Source organism: Dasypus novemcinctus, chromosome 7, assembly GCF_030445035.2.
Source record: "Dasypus novemcinctus isolate mDasNov1 chromosome 7, mDasNov1.1.hap2, whole genome shotgun sequence".
Lineage (NCBI taxonomy): Eukaryota > Metazoa > Chordata > Mammalia > Cingulata > Dasypodidae > Dasypus > Dasypus novemcinctus.
Window position 1 is genome coordinate 44,403,537 of NC_080679.1, and position 20,893 is coordinate 44,424,429.

At 39.0% G+C, this 20,893-nt stretch overlaps 1 protein-coding gene across 13 annotated transcripts in view; it reads left to right on the top strand.

The window, feature by feature from the left end:
* HYCC2 (hyccin PI4KA lipid kinase complex subunit 2) overlaps window positions 1–20,893 on the top strand; it is a 128,628-nt gene that overhangs the window by 95,191 nt on the left and 12,544 nt on the right. For all 13 annotated transcript variants that reach the window (XM_004458915.4, XM_058300395.1, XM_004458914.5 and 10 more), the window contains 3 exons: window positions 665–781; window positions 1,327–1,414; window positions 20,570–20,729. In XM_004458915.4, coding sequence (XP_004458972.1) covers window positions 665–781; window positions 1,327–1,414; window positions 20,570–20,729 — 365 coding nt within the window. The remainder of the gene's footprint in view (window positions 1–664; window positions 782–1,326; window positions 1,415–20,569; window positions 20,730–20,893) is intronic.

Genomic DNA, 20,893 nt, shown 5'->3' on the forward strand with positions numbered 1-20,893 from the left:
GTAGGAGTCCTTGTTATCTCTCATGGATCATGACTTCCTGAAAAATACTTCAGTGTTGAAGTACTTTCTAGCTGAATATCAAGCCAAGACATCTAAATTTAGCGTTGTTTAGTGTTATACCTAATCACTCCGTGGATGCAAGTTTTTATTACTCAATTTGGGAGTATTTAATAAATAATCGCATCAGTAGGGGAAGTCTTAAGGAATATGAACCCTTTCCTTAGGTTTCTTTGTACATTTCACAAATCACTGCCTTTGTATTGGGTAGAACACTGGCATTAGCACCAGTTATCTGTCTCTCAGTTATGTGTATATAGTCTGTGTATTTAGATTATAATCTTCACTAAATCAGAATTTCTAATTTGGATAGGCCTGGGCTGAAAAGGATGATTGTGAAAGACATAGTTATCTATTTAAGAAAAGTTGTTGCTTTTATTGATAATAATCCACTAGGATGTATGCTTTATGAGGGCAGTGAATTTTTTATTTTGTATCTTTTTGCCTGTTCAAAACTGTGTGCCTAGGCCCAGAACAGTGACTGGCTCATGACAGATGCTCAATAAATATTTGAGAAATGACTAAATTGACTAAATGTATGAAAGCAGAAAGGCTATTTTATTTAATGAATCAAGAAATTACAATGGTATATATTGTATTTCCCTAGGGTTTGTGTGAGTGGGTTTCCTCGGCAACATGAGAAGCACTGGAAAGAACTCTGTGGTCGAATGGTATTGGATCCTGAATTTATGGTGCAGCTTCTCACAGGAGTCTATTATGCCATGTAAGTAGGTAGGCTATGAGATTGAGCAAATTCTTCCTTTTGCTTCAAAATTTAACATTGCTCTTTATTCCTTTTCAGTTTCACAGTACTGAATTCTTTTGTTCCATGATGGACACATTAGCTTGCTTTTCTAATAAGGATTACTTTTACTACTTTAAAAATAGCTGAAATGTAACATAACTAGTCATTAATATTGGAGTCTAGAAATTATGCTGTTTTTCAGGAAAACTTTGTTATCACTACCATCCTTAAGCTTATTTATAACCAGGTTTTCATGAATGCTTTAAATAGATTACGCAGACTATAGGACATGAAGAAATCAATTTATTTGAAGGGGAATAGCTAAACTATTTTGAACATTGGTATTTGAAATCTTCATTTTGTTCTTATAACCAAAAGTGGAATAGTTGACAAAGGAAATTGTACAAAAATTGATATGAAAAGCTTGTTTCAGAAACAAAATACTAGGATCTGGAACATTAAAGAGGTTGTGTTGAAGATTAGAGATATTTGCTAATGATAATAAAAGATCTGCTTCTTTATAGGTATAATGGACAGTGGGACCTTGGCCAGGAAGTTCTTGATGATATTATTTACAGAGCTCAGCTAGAACTTTTTTCTCAACCACTCTTGGTAAGTTGCTCTATTTATTCTTTATTAAAACATTCCTGTCCTGAAAAAGGCACTATCTTGTAAAATATGTAATGTAAAAGGCAATCCTAATCAATGGGGAACAAAGTTTATTCCATAATAACAGTTTGTTAACTGTTGGATAGAAAACAAAATTGGTTTAGATCCTCCCTACCTATCACATACCAAAATAAAGTTCAGATAAATTAAAGACTTAAGTATTTTGAAATCCTTTAACTAAGTAAAAGAGAAAAAAAAAAGCTATAAACATTTACTCAAATCTTTAGAAAAGGGAAGCCATTTTAAGCTTAAGTGATAGGAAAACCGACTTTCAAAAGATTGATTTTTATCACATAAACATCCAAATGTAACCATCAGGTTTGTGGGTTTTTTTTTAACTAAAATTAATATCCAGTGGAGAGGATTGTGAGAAGATGGTGGAGTAGGAAGCAGTCCCTTCACTAGAACAACTATTAAACAGGCAGGGACTGTTTGGAAACAACTATTTTGAAACTCTGGAATGTAACAGAGCATTGTGCAGCATCCAGGGAGGAGATTGAGGAACAGGCTGGTAAATTGCCATAAATATCAGTGAATTGTACCCCTGGGCAGAGGCTACCTTAGTCTATCCCCCAGCTTGTAACAGGCAGCAGTGAGGTACTCAACTCCAGTTCCTGGTGCACTTTATTTATACAAGGGTGAGACATAAAGACCTAGTTCCCCAAGATCCAGAGTTTTGCAGTCTGATAGTTGATTACTGCTTTTGATTAGCTACTTCAGATTGCTAGGTTGACAGGCTTTATCTGAGGAGACCATTACTCCAACCTTCCATGGGCTATAGTGGCAGAGAAACCTTAAAGACCCTTCCTCAAAACTACAGGAAAGAGTTAAATGGCTGCATTTACAGTACAAGTAAAGAATACAAGAGAACAAGTAATTCTACAAGTACAAGTGCAGAATCAAGAAAACACAGCTTTAGTGAGCCATAGGAGAAGCTCCTGGCATCTTTGCTGGCTCCCCCCTCAGTCCCTCTCCAGGTCATTATGGAGCCAGCCAGTGCTCCCTTTGTGGATTCCCACCTCCTTCCAGCTGGGAAAGACTGACCTGAAAATCTCTTTAGCTCACTTTTTTAAAAAATTGCCATCTAGGCAAAAGCAGCTTAAGTCAGGGAAAGCAGTATAAAATACACTTGAGACAGGTGACTTGGGGCAATGGCTTCCCTGCTCTAAGTCCTGTCAAAGAGTACCTAGGAAACAGAGAAGGTCTATTCCCTGGGAAATGGGGGAGGGGTGATTCAAATTCCTGTAAACAGGGAAACTCCTAAGGCCACTAGATAACACAAGCCCGGGAAACGGACTTTGGTCCAGTGGTTAGGGCGTCCGTCTACCACATGGGAGGCCCGCGGTTCAAGCCCCGGGCCTCCTTGACCCATGTGGGAGCTGGCCCATGCGCAGTGCTGATGCGCGCAAGGAGTGCCGTGCCACACAGGGGTGTCCCCCGCGTAGGGGAGCCCCACGCGCAAGGAGTGCACCCATAAGGAGAGCCGCCCAGCGCGAAGGAGGGAGCAGCCTGCCGAGGAATGGCGCCGCCCACACTTCCAGTGCCGCTGACGACAACAGAAGCGGACAAAGAAACAAGACGCAGCAAAAAGACACAGAAAACAGACAACCGGGGGAGGGGAGGGGAATTAAATAAATAAAAATAAATCTTTAAAAAAAAAAAAACAAAAAAAAACACAAGCCCAGCACAAGACACAGGCCCAGAAAAGACAGCAAGGACCCTTCAATTTGTATTCACCGTGAGCTGACCTTCTTGATATGAGGACTGAACTCCAAAGAAGAGCACCTACAATACAAAGCCAGTTTGCAAAGACTGAAAGGTGGCTTTTTGCATCGGTTTGGTTTTGTTAGCTCCTGGCATTCAGGAAAACCCCTGTCAAAAATTAAGCTGGATATAAACTCAAGAAATAGATGTCTCAGGGAATAAATCCCAGAGTTAATATTTTAAAATATTAAAATGTACAGTGTGCAATAAAAGATCATAAGACAAAAAAAGAAACAGGAAACGATGGGCCATTCAAAGGAATAGGATAAAAATCCAGAAAATGTCAACAAAGAAGACCAGACTGTGGACATACTGGTAAAGACTTTTAAAAATGATCTTCAGTATGCTACAGGATATCAAGAAAACAATGAATAAACATTATGAGAATCTTAGTAAAGAGACAAATTTTTAAAAGGACCCAAACAGAACTATTGGAGTTGAAGAACATTATAACTGAAATGAAAAATTCCCAGGAGGGTTTCAACAGCAGATTGGATCTGGCAGAAGAAAGAATCAGTGAACTCAAAGACAAGCCACTTAAATGAGTCAGACAGAGGAGCAGAAAGAAAAAGGAATTATGAAAATAGTCTACGAGACCTCTGAGATACCATGGTGCATACCAATATATGCATTATGGGAGGCACAGAAGAAGAGAGAAAGAGGCAGAAGGAACATTAAAAGAAATAATGACAGAGAACTTCCCAAACTTAGCAAAAGACATGAATATGCAAATCCATGAAGCTCAGAGAACATCCAACAGGATAAACTGGAAGAGAAATACATTTTGTCATATGCAAACTGTCTAATTGTAGCATGCTAAGGACAAGGAGAGAGTTCTGAAAGCTGCAAGAGAAAAGCAATGTGTTTTGTACAAGGGAGTTCCAATTAGATTAAGTGCCTGTTCCTGATCAGAAACCAAGGAAGCAAGAATAGTGCGTTGAAATACTTAAAATGCTGAAAGAAAATAATTGTTAGCCAAGAATTTTATAGCTGGTGAAACTTCTCAAAAATGAGGAAAAGATTTAAGACATTTCCCAGATAAACAAAAGCTGAGGAAGTTCATCACCACTAGACTTGCCCTACAAGCAATGCTAAAGGGAGTTTTTCTGACTGAAAGGAAAGGATACTAGACAGTAGTTCACAGTGGCATAAAGAATAAAGACCTTCAATAAAGGTAACTTTTTTGGGTAATTTAAATACCAGTAGTATTCTTTGGTGTGCAACTCACTCCACTTATTACTTCCTACAAGTGCTAAAATGCAAATGCATATAAAGTAATGATTTATCTGTGGATTTGGACATAGACTATACAAAAACATAATTTGTAACAAGTACAAAAAAAGGCGGGGGAAAGGAAGGATGGGTATAGAAACAGTATGTGTATGTTATTGAAGTCAAGTTGGTATCAAATCAGAAATGATTGTTATATATTTAGGTTGTTAAATTTGACCCCACAGTAACCACAAAGAAAATATTTGGAAAATTTATCTTGAGAAAAATGAGAAGGGACTCAGAATGGCACAATATAAAAATTAAGTAAATATGAAAGTAGGTATTAACAGAAGAATTGAGGGTCAAAAAAAGGTATAAGACTTGCAAAAACAAAATAGCAAAATGGCAAAAGAATATCTTGCATTGCTGACACTTAGTTTATATGTAAATGTATTACAATCACTAGTCAAATGGATCAAGATTCTAAATATAAGAGTTAAAACTATCAAACTATTATAAGAAACCATAGGGAAGCATCCTAGTTTTAGGCAATTGTTTCTTAGACTTTACATACGAAGCACAAACAAGAAAAAATAGGCATATGGGATCTCATTAAAATTAAAAACTTTTGTGCCTCAATGGACTTTATCATGAAAGTAAAATAACAACCTCACAGTGGGAGAAAATATTTGGAAACCACATATTCAGTAAAGGTTTAATACCAGGATATATGAAGAAATCCTTCAACTTAACAGAATAAAGACCAACAACCCAAATATAAAATGGGCAAAAAAATGGAGAGATGAATAGCCATCTCTCCAATGAAGATATGCAAATGACCAAAAGCACATGAAAATATGCTCAGCATCATTAGCCATCAAGATAATACAATTTAGAACCACAATGAGAAACCATTTCTCACTCAGTAGAATAGTACTATTAAGGAAACAGAAAATTACAATTGTTGGAGAGTACGTGAAGTAATAGGAAGACTCATTCATTGCTGGTGGGAATGTGACATGGTGCAGCTGCTGTGGAAGACAGTTTAGCCATTCCTCAGAAAGTTAAATACAGAATTATCATGTGGTTTGGCAATCCCACTTCTAGGTATTTACCCAGAAGAGTTGAAATCAAGGACTGAACAAGTATTTTTACACCAATTATCATAGTGGCATTATTTACAGTTGCCAAAAAATGGTAGCAACCCAAGTGTCCATCAACCAGTGACTGATTAAAACACTGATGAATGGATAAAATGTGGTATAACACACAATGGAATATTCCTTAGCAATAAAAAGATATGAAGTTCTGACACATGCAATAGCATGGATGAACCTTAAAGACATCATGTTGACTGAAATAAGCCTGAGACAATAGGGCAGATATCTCAAATAATTAAAATATGCAAATTATAGAAGCAGAAACTACAATAACAGGTTGCAGGGGCTTAGGTGGAAATAGGAGATGGGTGGTTATTTCTTAAATTGTATAGAGTTTCTATTTGGGATAATGTAAATGTTTTGGTGATGGTGGTGATGGTGGCACAAAATTGGGAACATAATTAACAGCATTGAAATATGTATTTGAATGTGGTTAAAAGGGGAAATTTTGTGTTGTATATATATTACTAAAATATAAATAAAAGTAACAATAAATATCCAAGGGACTGTATAGCACTTGAATCCTGGAATAAATCATGGACTATAGTTAATTGTAGAATTATAAAAATGATCTTTCCTTGATTGCAGCACCGATGCAAAGTGTTGTAATGGAATTATTTTATGCATGATTTTTCTTTAAATCTACAACTTCTCTAATGAAAAAAAATAAAATAATAACAAGATTAGAATAACCAGACAATAAAATAAGCGAGGATAAAGACACTATGAAGATATATTTAACAATTTGATCTCATAGCTCTACAGATCTTTGAACATAAGAAAAAATGTATTTTCTTCACCAAAACTTCACCAAAAAAAAAAAAAAAAGTTATTCATGTCCCAGGTCACAAAGGAAGCCTCAATACATTTAAAAAATCAAATTTGAAGATTGTGTTCTTTGATCTTAATGCAATAAAATGAAAATTAATGTAGCATGGGACTGTGTAACATAGTAAAATCTCATATAAAACACATATACGGGTAATATTGCATATATTAGACTGTTTTTACAAAACATAAATACAAATAAACTAGAGAGAAAGAAACAGAATAGCAAGGGAAACAGATTGAGAGGTGATGTGTTTTGTCTGTTTTTTATTATTATTATTGAAATAATGAAAATGCTCTAAAAACGATGGAACTGATGAATGCACAACTATGTGATTATACCAGATACCATTGATTGTACACTTTGCATAGATTTATGCCTTATTAATATGTATCGATAAAATTGATTTGTTAAAAAAAATTTAGAAGTTTAAGTAGGGCGGCAGACTTGGCCCAGTGGTTAGGGCATCCATCTACCACATGGGAGGTCTGCGGTTCAAACCCTGGGCCTCCTTGACCCGTGTGGAGCTGGCCCATGCGCAGTGCTGATGCGTGCAAGGAATGCCGTGCCGTGCAGGGGTGTCCCTGCTTAGGGGAGCCCCACGCGCAAGGAGTGCGCCCCGTAAGGAGAGCCACCCAGTGCGAAAGAAAGTGCAGCCTGCCTAGGAATGGCGTTGCCCACACAGAGAGCTGACACAACAAGATAACGCAACAAAAAGAAACACAGATTCCCATGCCACTGACAACAACAGAAGCGGACAAAGAAGATGACGCAGCAAATAGACACAGAGAACAGACAACTGGGGTGGGGGGAGGGGAGATAAATAAATAAATAAATAAATCTTTTTTTAAAAAAGTTTAAGAAAAAATTAAACCTTTTCCTAGACATCCAGCTGTTTGATAAACTATGTTATATTCCATCTATATATGAATAAAATAAAATAAAATTTATTTTTTAAAAGTGACTCAATAGGGAAGCAGCTGTGGCTCAAGCATTTGAGTTACTGTTTTTTTTTGTTTTGTTTTAAAGATTTATTTATTTATTTCTCTCCCCTTCCCCACCCCCTCAACCCCCGGTTGTCTGTTCTCTGTGTCTGTTTGTTCTGTCTTCTTTGTCCGCTTCTGTTGTTGTCAGTGGCACGGGAATCTGTGTTTCTTTTTGTTGCGTCATCTTGTTGTGTCAGTTCTCTGTGTGTGCAGTGCCATTCCTGGACAGGCTGCACTTTCTTTCGCACTGGGTGGCTCTCCTTACGGGGCGCACTCCTTGCACGTGGGGCTCCCCTACATGGGGACACCCCTGCGTGGCATGGCACTCCTTGCACACATCAGCACTGCGCATGGGCCAGCTCCACATGGGTCAAGGAGGCGCGGGGTTTGAACTGTGGACCTCCCATGTGGTAGATGGATGCCCTAACCACTGGTCCAAGTCCACCTTGAGCTACTGTTTATCATATGGAGGTTTGATTCCAGGACTTCTGGTAAAAAAAGGAAAAAGAGGGAAGCAGATTTGGCTCATTTGATAGAGCATCCACCTACCACATGGGAGGTCCAATATTCAGACCCAGGGCCTCCTGACCCATGTGGAGCTGGCCCACGCACAGTGCTGATATGCACAAGGAGTGCCATGCCACACGGAGTGTCCCCCGCATAGGGTAGCCCCACACGCAAGAAGTACGCCCATAAGGAGAGCCGTCCTGCGTGAAAAAAGTGCAGCCTGCTGAGGAGTGGATCCACACACATGGAGAGCCAACGCAGCAAGATGACGCAACAACAACAAAAAAGAGACGCAGTTTCCCAGTGCCGCTGACAAGAATACAAGTGGACACAGAAGAACACACAGCGAATGGACACAGAGAGCAGACAACTGGTGGGGGTGGGGGGAGAGGGAGAGAAATAAATAAAATAAATCCTTAAAAAAAAAAGAAAAGAAAAGAAAGGCATCCCAGATGTGTGAGAGGTGTGGGCCCTTGCGCGCAAAGTGATGCACCAAAAAATTGATGTTATTACCAGATAGGAAAAAAAGTGATGCAATAACAAAATAATCATTTTTAGAGTTCTCTATATCTGGAAACATAAAAATACGTGTTATGGAAGTCCAAATCAAAACCATGAGATAGTATTTTGTACCTATTAGGATGGCTAACTAAAAAAATAAATTCGAAAATAACTAGGGTTGAGAAGGATTTGGAGAAATTATTGAAATAGAATACTGCTGGAATATGAAATTGTATAGCCACTATGGAAAACAATTTGGCAGTTCCTCCAAAAGCTAAAGATAGAGTTGGAAGATGGCAGTGTAACCATGAGGCATGAGGCAGAGATTACAATGATGCAGCCACAAGTCAAAGAATACGGAGGCCACCAGAGGCTGCAAGAGGCAAGGAAGGATTCTCCCCTTAAGTCTTCCAGTGTAGTGTGGCCGTGCCACCATCTTGCTTTCAGCTTTGTGATATTTGTTTTGGACTTCTGAGCTCCAGAACTGTTAGAAAATAAATTTCTCTTGTTTATTTAAAAAACAGGAAAGTGGATTTGGCTCAACTGATAGAGCATTTGCCTATCCCATGTGGTGCCTACCACATGGGAAGTCCAGGGTTCAAACCCAAGGCCTCCTGACCCGTGTGAGTTGGCCCACATGCAGTGCTGATGCGCGCAAGCAGTGCCATGCCACGCAGGGGTGTCCCTCACATAGGGGAACCCACGTGCAAGGAGTGTGCCCTGTAAGGAGAGCTGCGCTGTGTGAAAAAAACGCAGCCTGCCTGGGAATTGTGCCACACACACAGAGAGCTGACACGGCAAGATGACACAACAAAAAGAGACACAGATTCCCAGTGCTGCTGGCAAGAATGCAAGCGGACAGAGAAGAACACACAGTGAATGGACACACGGCAAACAAGTGCGGGGGGCGGGGGGCAGGGGGAAGAGAAAGAAAAAGTAAATCTTTGAAAAAATAAAAAACAAAAAATGTTATACACAGAGCTCCCATATGATTCAGCAATTCCATTCCTAGGTATATATGTTAAAAAGAATTTAAAAAGGACTTAAGTAGATGCTTGTGCAGGAATGTGTTCATCTCAGCATTATTCACAATAGCCAGAAGAAGGGGAAAAATTTAACACGCAATGCACAGAGGAAAATATTGTCAGCTGTCATTAAAAGAAAAGCCAATTAATATTTTGTTCTGGGAAGCAGATGTGGCTCAAGTGATAGAGCTTCCGCCTATCATATAGGAGGACGGGGGTTCAATCCCTGGGGCCTCCTGGTAAAAAAGAAGAGAAAGCATGCCTGCATGGCAAGCCAGTGACTGCATGAGTGCCCACGTGGTGAGCCAGTGCCCCACACAAGTGATTGACACAGCAAGATGATGATGCATCAAAAGAGAAACAAGGGGAGAGTGAAGGTGAAGCACAGCAGAAAACATGAAATGAGGTGGTGGAATTGACAGGGAACCTCTCTCCCTAGCAGAGGTCTCCAGGATTGAATCCTGGTGAATCTAGAGGAAAAAAAATGAGAAGACAACACAGACAGCAAAAACAGCATGGTGGGAGGTGGGGAAGGGGCAGGAAATGAATAAATAAATAAATCTTTTAAGAAAAATTTCGTTCTGTACAAAATGATTTCATGTTTGTCCCCCCCCCAAAATATGTAAATCTCCAAAAGGTAAATGATCAATTAAAAATACATATATAGGGGGGACCAGCAAGATAGCGGAGTAAGGAGCTCCTCGAATCAGCTCCTGCTACAGGGGAGTTAGTAAACACCCAGAGCTATCTGGGGCTAGCTGAAGCACCTGTTTGGGGGCTCCAGGCAACCAGAAGAGCATCTTGCAACATATTTGAAGGAATAGAAGGAGGAGACTGCCAGTCTGCAGAGAAGACTAGTAAGTAGATGCTCCAAGCCACAGAGGCCGTTGCTCATCCTCCACTGGAGGCACAAGCTGCCTCAGGAGCTGTTCCGTGGCTGGAATTGAAAGCTCTACTTCCCCAAAACAGGGGAGGAAGAGACAGTTGGGTACCAGTTTCAGCTACTGATGAGTTATTTCAATGGGCTAAAGTATAATCCTGAGAACAGCTGAAGTTTGAGCCTGTCCAAGACAAACAGAGGCCGGTAGCCACCATTTTAACTCTGCACCTGGCACAAGGGGAAGCAGGGTGGACTGAAAATCACAGTACTTCTGGGGCCAAGCTTCTTTCCATCCAGATCAGACTGCAGCTTTAGCCTAGGCCCCAGTGCCACCTCCAGCAAGGAGGAAGCTGCAGGGACCTGCACCAGGCTCTCTGGGAAATTATTGGCCAAGCCACAGAGGCCAGTGATTATCCTACTCCGGTGGCACAAGCTGCCCCAGAAGCTATTCTGTGGCTGGAATTGGAAGCTCCATTTTCCAAAAATGGGAGGAGGAGACAGTTGGTTGCTGGTTTCAGCTACTGATTGGTAGACTCTGCTGGCTAAGATATAACCCTGGGAATAGCTGGAGTGTGAATCTGCCCAAGTCAGAAAGAGGCTGGTGGCAGCCATTTTGACTCCACCCCCAGCCTGAGGGAAAGCCAGGACCAAAAATCACAGTGACAGTAGGAACCTGTTACTTTCACCCAGATCGGCCTGCAGCCCTACGCTAGGCTTCAGCCCTGCCTCTGGCAGGGAGGAGGCTGGCAAATCTATCCAGGTAACTACAGGTAACTTTGCCTGGCACAGACTGAAAATCAGAAGTCTACTGGGGAAACTGCAGTCATCTTGGACCTGTACTGCATAGATTGTTGCCCACCCCTGCAGCTCTATCCCTGCCCCAGGCAGGGGAGAAAGAGGCATGAAGCTTTATCAGTCTGTCTGGGCAACTACAGTCTAGGGCTGCACAACTTGGATTATTCCACACAGCTGTGACTCTGTCCCTACCCCTGGCACAGGATAAAGCTGGGAGAAGCTTCATTGGTTCCTGGTGCAATAAGGGAAGCTTGAGCCTCCACAGCTTATAGCACCAATTTCAACCTTGGCTCCTACTGCCCAACCAGCAAGGGAGAAAGGGCAGGAAGCCCTAATCTATAAAAGAAAAATTGGCACCCAGAATAAATACTGTAGTAATCCATATGCCAAGACACCAACAAAAAATTAAAGTCCACCCCAAGAAACAGGAAGCTCTGGCCCAGTTAAAGGAACAAGATAAGCCTCCAGATGACATAAAGGATTTGAGACAACTCATCATAGATGTTAAAAAAAATCTTAATAAATCCAGTGAGATGGATAGAGATTAAGGTTATTAAAAGGACCCTGGATGAGCACAAAGAAGAACTTGAAAGCATACATAGAAAAATAGCAGATCTTATGGGAATGAAAGATACAATAAATGAAAGTAAAAAAACATTGGAATCATGTCATAGCAGATTTGAAAAGGCAGGAGAAAGGATTGGTGGGCTTGATGAAATGGCCTCTGAAAGTGAACATACAAAAGAACAGATGAAGGAAAGAATGGAAAAACTTGAACAAGGTCTCAAGGAACTAAATGACAGCAAAAGGTGTGCAAACATATGTGTCATGGGTGTCCCAGAAGGAGAAGAGAAGGGAAAAGGGGCAGAAGAAATATTTGAAGAAATAATGGTAAAAAAATTTTCCAGCCCTATTGAAGGACATAGATATCTGTGTCTAAGAAGCACAATGTATTCCTATCTGAAAAAATCTAAATAGACGAACTCCAAGATCACATACTCATCATAATGTCACATACCAAAGACAAAGAGAGAATTCCGAGAACAGCAAGAGAAAAGCAATGCATAACATAAAAGGGATACCCAATAACATTAAGTGCTGGTTTCTCACCAGAAACCATGGAGGCAAGAAGACAATGGTCTGATATATTTAAGATAACTTCAAGAGAAAAAATTCTAGCCAAGAACCTTATATCCAGCAAGACTGTCTTTCAAAAAATGAGGGCGAGATTAGAATAGTCACAGATAAACAGAAACAGAGAATTTCTAAGCAAGAGACCAGATTTTCAGGAAATACTAAAGGTTGTACCAGAGCCTGAAAAGAAAAGACAGGAGATAGAGGCCTAGAAGAGAGTCTAGAAATGAAAATTATATCAATAAAAGTAACAAAGTGCCAGGAGTGGTGAAAATAAAATATGACATAAAATTCAGATAGTCAAGAATAAACTTAGCCAACGACGTAAAGTACTTGTATTCAGAAAACTGCAACTCATTGTTAAAAGAAATCAAAAAAGGCCTAAATAATAATAATAAGAACATTCCATGCTCATGGATTGGAAGACTAAATATCATTAAGATGTCAGTTCTGGGAAGCGGACTTGGCCCAGTGTTTACGGCGTCCGTCTACCACATGGGAGGTCCGCGGTTCAAACCCCAGGCCTCCTTGACCCGTGTGGAGCTGGCCCGTGTTCAGTGCTGATGTGCACAAGGAGTGCCGTGCCACCCAAGGGTGACCCCGCTTAGGGGAGTCCGACAGGCAAGGAGTGCACACCGTAAGGAGAGCTGCCCAGCGTGAAAAGAAAGTTCAGCCTGCCCAGGAATGGTGCCGCACACAGGGAGAGCTGACACAACAAGATGATGCAACAAAAAGAAACACAGATTCCCATGCTGCTGACAACAACAGAAGTGGACAAAGAAGAACACACAGCAAATGGACACAGAGAGCAGACAGTGGGGGGGTTGAGAGGGGAAGGGGAGAGAAATAAATAAAAATAAATAAATCTTTTAAAAAAAAGTGTCCGTTCTACTCAAATTGATATACAGATTCAATGCAATCCCAATAAAAGTTGTACCAGCATTTTAAAAAATTGAGAACATGATTATCAAAAGGGTAAGGGGTCCTTAATAGCCAGAAACATCATGAAAAGGAAAAGCGAACCCTCAACTCCAGACTTAAAATCATATTACCTAGCTATAGTGGTAAAAACAGCATGGTACTGGCATAAAGACAGACACACAGACCAATGGAATCAAAGTGATGGTTCAGAAACAGACCCTCACATATATGGTCAAGTGATTTTTGACTAGTCTGCCAAACCCACACAGCTCAGGCAGAACAGTTCCATTCAACAGATGGCGCTGAAAGAACTGGATATCCATAGCCCAAAGAAGGAAAGAGGACCCCTGTCTCACACCTTATCCAAAAATTAACTCAAAATGTATCAAAAACCTAAAAATAAAAGCAAGAGCCATAAAACTTCTAGAAGAAATTGTAGGAAAATACCTTCAAGACCTAGTGGTAGGTGGTAGATTCTTAAAGGAGATAAGAGGAGGACTGAGATGGACTAGTGATATTTGATGTATATTGAAGTTTTCATTAGCTTTACTGTAAAAGCATGGAAATGTATAGAGTGGATGGTAACACATAGTGAGTAACAGCTAGTTTATAAATGGGGATGTGGCTGAAAATGGTAGTCTAGTTATGTAAATGCCAGTTGACAGAATGCTAGAGAATAATCTAGTAACTGAATAGCACAGTAAACCAAGAGGTGGATGAGAATTGTGACTGATGGTACAGATGCAGGAGTGTCCTTTGGGAGCTAGAGCAGATGTACGTCACTACTGCAGGGTGTTGGGAATGGAGAAGCATGGGAATAATAGAGGTGGAGTGACCTATGGACTGTGGCTAGCAGTAATAATTAATATTCTTGCATCTATGCGAAAGATGTACTGTGTTGATCCTGAGACAGCATGGAAAATGTGAACCAGATGTACACTATGGACATGGTAACAATCAGATAATATTACCTTATCTGTAGCAAATATTCCACCACAGTGTAGTGTGTTGGTGGAGGGGTGTTGTTTGGGAATTCTGCACATGTGCATGATTGTCTCATAAGTTTACAACTTCTGTCATAAAAAAATATATTTAAAAATAATAATAGGGTGGGTTGGGGGGAAAACACACCAAATGTAAGATAAAGACTGTGATTAGTAGTAAGATTTTGACAATATTCTTTAGTAATTTGTAATAAACATCTCACGACAATGCAAGGTGTTGGTGGAGGGTTGATGCGTGGGACCCCTGTATGACGTTATGCATGTTTGCTTTGTAAGTTCACAACTTTTACTATATACTTAATTGTTTATGTATGTTCATATAAAAATGATACAAAGATAATAATAAAGTTGGTTGGGAGAAAATACTTTGGTTAGTAGAAATATTTTGACAGTGCTCTTTAATCATTCATTTAAAAAGTTTAACAACAATGCAAGTTATTGGTCATGGGGTGAGTTATCAGAGTCCTGTATGATGTTATATATGTTTGTTTTGTAAGTTCACAACTACTATTATATACTTGTTGTTTATGTATGTTTATGTATGAGTGATATATTTCAATAAACTAATTTTTAAAAAAACATACATAAATACCCAATATGGAGTGAGGAAAGCATTCTTTATGTTACTTTTGGCACTAACCCATGTCTAGCAGTCTATCCTAAGAAACTTTAAATAAAGAAAAAACTTACTGTAAACACAACATTGCAGTAGTATTTATAATTGCAAAGGAATAGAAACAGTCTAAATGTTCCACAGTAGGGAATAATAGTGTGTTATGTTTATTTGATGAAATTATATCTTTGAGAATTTGTATTAAGAAAACTGGTAAAAGTAGTTTACAGTGACCTTTTAAAAAATCTAGACAGGACAGTGGAAATATACAAAGTGTTAATTAGGTGATTCAAAGTGGTTATTTTTTCCAATTTTTCTGTGTTTTCTAAGCTTTTTGTAGTACTTTCACAATAGAATTTTTAGTAACATTTATGTGTTTTCCACTTAGGGCTCTAAAAGCACAGTTTTTAAAAATAGCCATTTTCTTTACATCTTTTTTTTTAATACAATGAAGGGAAATACAAATTTAGTGAGGTGACATTTGCAATAATTCTTTGATATTTGAATTCACCTTTTTTGTCATCTCGGCATCGCTGATTTTATACTAAGGCCTATATTAAAACAAATGTATAACAAAAAATGACATCATATTAGTATAGTATCTTATATTTGTGACCCTCTTTAAATTCATAGTTTAATCTTTGCAACAATCTTGTAAATTAAGTACAGTGACATTTTCAGAGCAATTTTGGTATAAAAAGATTAGTTATATTTAGTCCTAGAACATTCCTTTTTTGTTTAGAATCTTTGAGAAGCCCAAATAACATTCTCTTTCCCTACTCAAATCTAGAGCCAGGTGATAAACAGACAAGTTAGTTCACAGTTGGAGAAATAAGCATTACCTTTATTACCAGTAAAAGCTTTATTGAGGCGAGGAAGTTCTGGAAAGATGGCATCAGGGTAGGCAGGCAGGGTATAGCTCTCTCACAAAAACAATGGAGAAAGGGCCAAAAGCTGTATGAGGGTGCTGCTTGGGAGTCAGCAGACAGGAACATTGCTGCACAACCCCAAAGAGGGGGAGAGACAGAGATGAGGACCCGAAATCACAACTATGATTTACTAAAATTCCATAGCAGCCAGAAAGGGTATCCATCCCCACCCCCCTCTTCAAGGTGTGCAGATTGGATAACTTCCATGGCTCACTGCAGCCAATGGAGAGGGTAACGGATGTCTTCCTCCCTGGGAAAATGGAGGGTATGACAGTGGGATAAAAGTGGTTTCTCTTCAGTGAATTTGGCTAGCAAAGCCTGCTTTGAATCTCAGCTTTGCTCAGACTAGAAACACCAGCAATGGAGGTTGAAAAGAACACCTACCCGGAAAGGTTTGCTGATGAGTGCCATCTGCTAATGGGCTGGTACTCTGCAAGAGAAAAACTACATTTAGGTTTCTCTTAACCCAAAATCCTGGAAGAAAATCTGCACCCCATTAGTGAGTCCCTGGCCCAATTCTGATAACTTAAGTTGGGCAATTTTGAAGACTCTGAAGAAGTTGAACCAAAAATCAAAAAACTGAGCAAGAGAGAGAAATTGACCATCAGAGTAAATTCACGAACATATTCAGATGCCTAGACATAAGGCCCAGCCAAGGAACAAACCAAATATCCAGACAAGATACAGGATTTAAGACAACTAATCAGTGATAATCACACAAAATTACTAAATCAACTCAAAGAATTGAAGGGAAATATGATTAAAGAGATAAAGGATATTAAGAAGATACTGGGGGAAACGGACTTTGGCCCAGTGGTTAGGGCGTCCGTCTACCATATGGGAGGTCCGCGGTTCAAACCCCGGGCCTCCTTGACCCGTGTGGAACTGGCCATGTGCAGTGCTGATGCGCGCAAGGAGTGCAGTGCCACGCAAGGGTGTCCCCCGCGTGGGGGAGCCCCACGCGCAAGGAGTGCGCCCGTGAGGAAAAGCCGCCCAGCGTGAAATGAAAGAGCAGCCTGCCGAGGAATGGCGCCGCCCACACTTCCCGTGCCGCTGACGACAACAGAAGCGGACAAAGAAACAAGACACAGCAAATAGACACCAAGAACAGACAACCAGGGGAGGGGGGGACATTAAATAAATAAATGAATCTTTAAAAAAAAAAAAAAAAAAAAGAAGATACTGGGTGAGCATAAAGAACAATTTGAAAGCCAGCAAAGAAAAGTAACAGAGATTATGGGAATGAAAAACACAATGGATAAGATTAAAAATACATTAGATAACATTTTAAAAAAAAGACAAATTGAAAAAAAAGAAAAAACATACATTAGAGGCACATAAAAGCAGATTTTAATTGATGGAAGACAAAATTAGTGATATCCAGGACAGAACATCTGAACTTGAAAAGACAGGAGAACAGAAAGAGAAAAGAATGGAAAAAAATGGAACAGGGTCTTAGGGAATTGAATGACAACATAAGACATACAAACATATGCATTATTGGTGTCCCAGAAGGGAAAGAGAATGTAAAAGAGGCAGAAAGAATATTGGAGGAAATATTTGGGAAAAAAACTTCTCAAATCTTATGAAAGCCAAAAATATGAATATCTAAGAAGGACAATGCACCCCAAACAGAATAAATCTGAATAGACTTCCTCCAAGACATATACTATTCAGAATAAAAGCAGCAAAAGAAAAGAAAAGCATCACATACAAGTGAATTTCAATAAGATTAAGTGCCTCTCTCTAAGCCAGACTTAGTATATAAATGCACTATCTTCCTCCCCCAACATGGGACATGGGAAATGACTCCCAGGGATGAGCTTCCCTGGCACCAAGGGATTACTACCAAACACCAACTAGCAATGCAGCTGGAAAAAGACCTTGACCAAAAGGGGGAAATATTAATACAAATGAGTTTTTATGACTAAGAGATATCAAAGTGAGTCAGGAGGTCATTCCAGAGGTTACGCTTATTCATGTTTCAGCAGTATCCCACTGACTGCCAGAAGAATAATTTTTTTTAAATTTCAATTCAAGATCACAAACCCCTTGTTAAGAACTGCTGAAGTAGAAAAAGAACAGCAAACTAATCTCAAACCAAGTTGAAGGAAAGAAATAATAAAGACCAGAGTAGAAATAAATGAAATTGGGAACAAAAAAAAAATAGATTCAACAAAACCAAAAGTTGATTCTTCAAGAAGATAAAAAAAAATTGACAAACCCTTAGCTAGACTGATGAAAAAAGAGAGAAGATGCAAATAAAATCAGAAATGAGATGAGGGTATTACCACTGACCCTGCAGAAATGAGATCATAAAAGGATACTATGAACAACTGTATACCAAAAAGCTAGAAAATGTAGATGAAATGGACAAATTCTTAGAAACACACAACCTACACTCACCCTAGAAGGAATAGAAGACCTTAACAACCCAATCACAAGTAAAGAGATAGAAACAGTCATCAAAAACCTCCCAAAACATCAGAATTGTCTGCATGGCATTGCAATGACAGATACAGGCCATTATACATTTTGTTACAGCCTATGAAATGGCATGGTGCAAAGTGTAAACCATCATGTAAACTATAGACCATGATTAATAGTAATGCTTCAATATGTGTTCATCATTTGTAACAAATGTATCAAGTTAATGAAAGATATCATTAATGGGGAAAAGAGGGAGTATGGATATATGAGAATCCCCCATGCTTTTGTTGTAATATTTATGTAATCTAAAGCTTCTTTAATTTAAAAGCTACAAAAATAATAACAAAAAAACCTCCCAACAGTTAAAAACCCAGGACCAGATGACTTCACAAGTGCATTCTACCAGTAATTCAATGATCTAATACTAATCTTGCTCAGGCTTTTCAAAAAATTAAACAGGAAAGAATGCTACCAAATTCATCTATGAAGCCAGCATCTCCCTAATACCAAAACCAGATAAATATACTACAAAAAAAGAAAATTATAGACCAATGTCTATAGTGAATATTGATGCAAAAATTCTCAAGAAAATACTCGCAAACCAAAGCCAAAAGCACATTAAAAGAATTATACACCATGATCAAGTGGGTTTTATTCCAGGTATGCAAGGGTTTTTCAACATAAGAAAATCAATTAGTATTAAAAACCACATTAATAAATTGAAGGAGAAAAATCACATGAACCTCTCCATTGATACAGAAAAGGCATTGGACAAAATACAGCATACTTTCTTAATAAAAACACTGCAAAAGATAGGAATTGAAGGAAGCTTTCTCAGTATGGTCAAGTGCATATATAAAAACCTGCAGCTCGCTTGTACTCAACTGTGTAAGACTGAAAGCTTTTCTGCTTAGATCAGGAACAAGACAAGGATGCCTACTGTCACGACTGTTACTTAATATTGTGCTCGAAGTTTTAGCTATAGCAATTAGGCTAGAGAAAGAAATAAAATGCACCCAAGTAGGAAAGGAAGAAGTAGAACTCTCGCTTTTTGCTGATGATATGATCCTGTATCTCGAAAATCCTAAAAAAAAAATCCCTAACAAAGCTAATATATGAGTTTAGCCAAGTGGCAGGATACAAGATTAAGGTGCAAGAAATATACAAGAAAATCAGTAGAATTTCTGTCCACTACTGATGAGGAAATCAGGAAAAAAAATTCCATTTATAATAGCAGCAGAAAGAATCAGATATTTAGGAATAAACTTAACCAAGTCTATATTTAAAGACTTAACTCTCACCTCTCAGTCTAGATCTTTGATTTTTTTTTCTCTCCCCTTCCCCCACTCCTCCCCATTGTCTGCTGTCTATTTCCATACGCTGTGTATTCTGTGTCTGCTTGTCAGCGGCACGGGGAATCTATGTCTCTTTTTGTTGCGTCATCTTGCTGCGTCAGCTCTCCATGTGTGTGGTGCCACCCCTGAGTAGGCTGCACTTTTTTCACGTGGGATGGCTCTCCTTACGGGGCACACTTCTTGTGCGTGAGGCTCCCCTACATGGGGGCCACCCCTGCATGGCATGGCACTCCTTGCACGCATGGACACTGCATGTGGGCCAGCTCACCACACAGGTCAGGAGGTCCGGGGTTTGAACCCTAGACTTCAGTGTGTACAGGCGGACACTCCTATCATTTGAGCCAAATCCACTTCCCACAGTCTGGATCTTGGAACAGTCTTTCTGCAGAGAAGGTTTGAGTCAACAAAGCAGGCACACTCATCCACACTGCTCTTCTCCACTCATCCAAGTGGAGAGGATGGGAGAAAAACAACTCACTAGCTCAAAATCTTTGCTAGATTAGCACTAACTAACTAAGAAGTGTAGACCATTCAAGGCATTTACTCTCCAATCAGGTATCTCACTCTCCTCCATGGGGAGCAGAAAGGCCAGAAGTGTTTAGGGAAAATTTCTTTTCATGGAAATAGAGATTTGGAGAAAAGTATAATATTTTAATCAGAGATTAAATTTTGCATATTATTTATCATCCAAAGGACCAGAAACTTACCCTATTTATTCTTATATGTATTCTAAACTCATGCTCAGTTTCCTTATATCATGGTTCAAATGTTAAACAATTTTTCTTTCTTTACAATGCTGTTGTTTTCTCTTTGGAAGTCAACAACCTCAAGGGATTGTTGGAGTATGTGACTCACATTTTAAAAAAGAAATCCTCATTTGAAAAGCCTGCTTAAAGAATATAGATCAATGGAGATACAAATATTACTGACACATTGTACTTTTAAAATACAATTTTTAAATACATTATTTAAAATTTTTGGAAACAAAGGAATAGAATAAACATAAACAGTATATCTATTTTAAATTTGCATAGACTTATATTACCATTTTAGGTTGCTAATGCCATGAAAAACTCATTACCATTTGATGCTCCTGATTCTTCACAAGAAGGCCAGAAAGTACTTAAAGTGGAAGTCACTCCAACAGTGCCGAGGATTTCTCGGACTGCAATTACAACAGCTTCAATCCGTCGTCATAGATGGAGGAGAGAAGGTGAGTATAAAATCTCCATATCACATTTATAAATTCAAGTAAATTTATCACTGTTTTTACATGATATGATAGTACTCTGTATAAGTAAACTAATTTTTTTTAGCCTTTAAAATAGCAACCGAGATTTAATTTAAATGCCTAGTTATTTTAATATTTTACATATA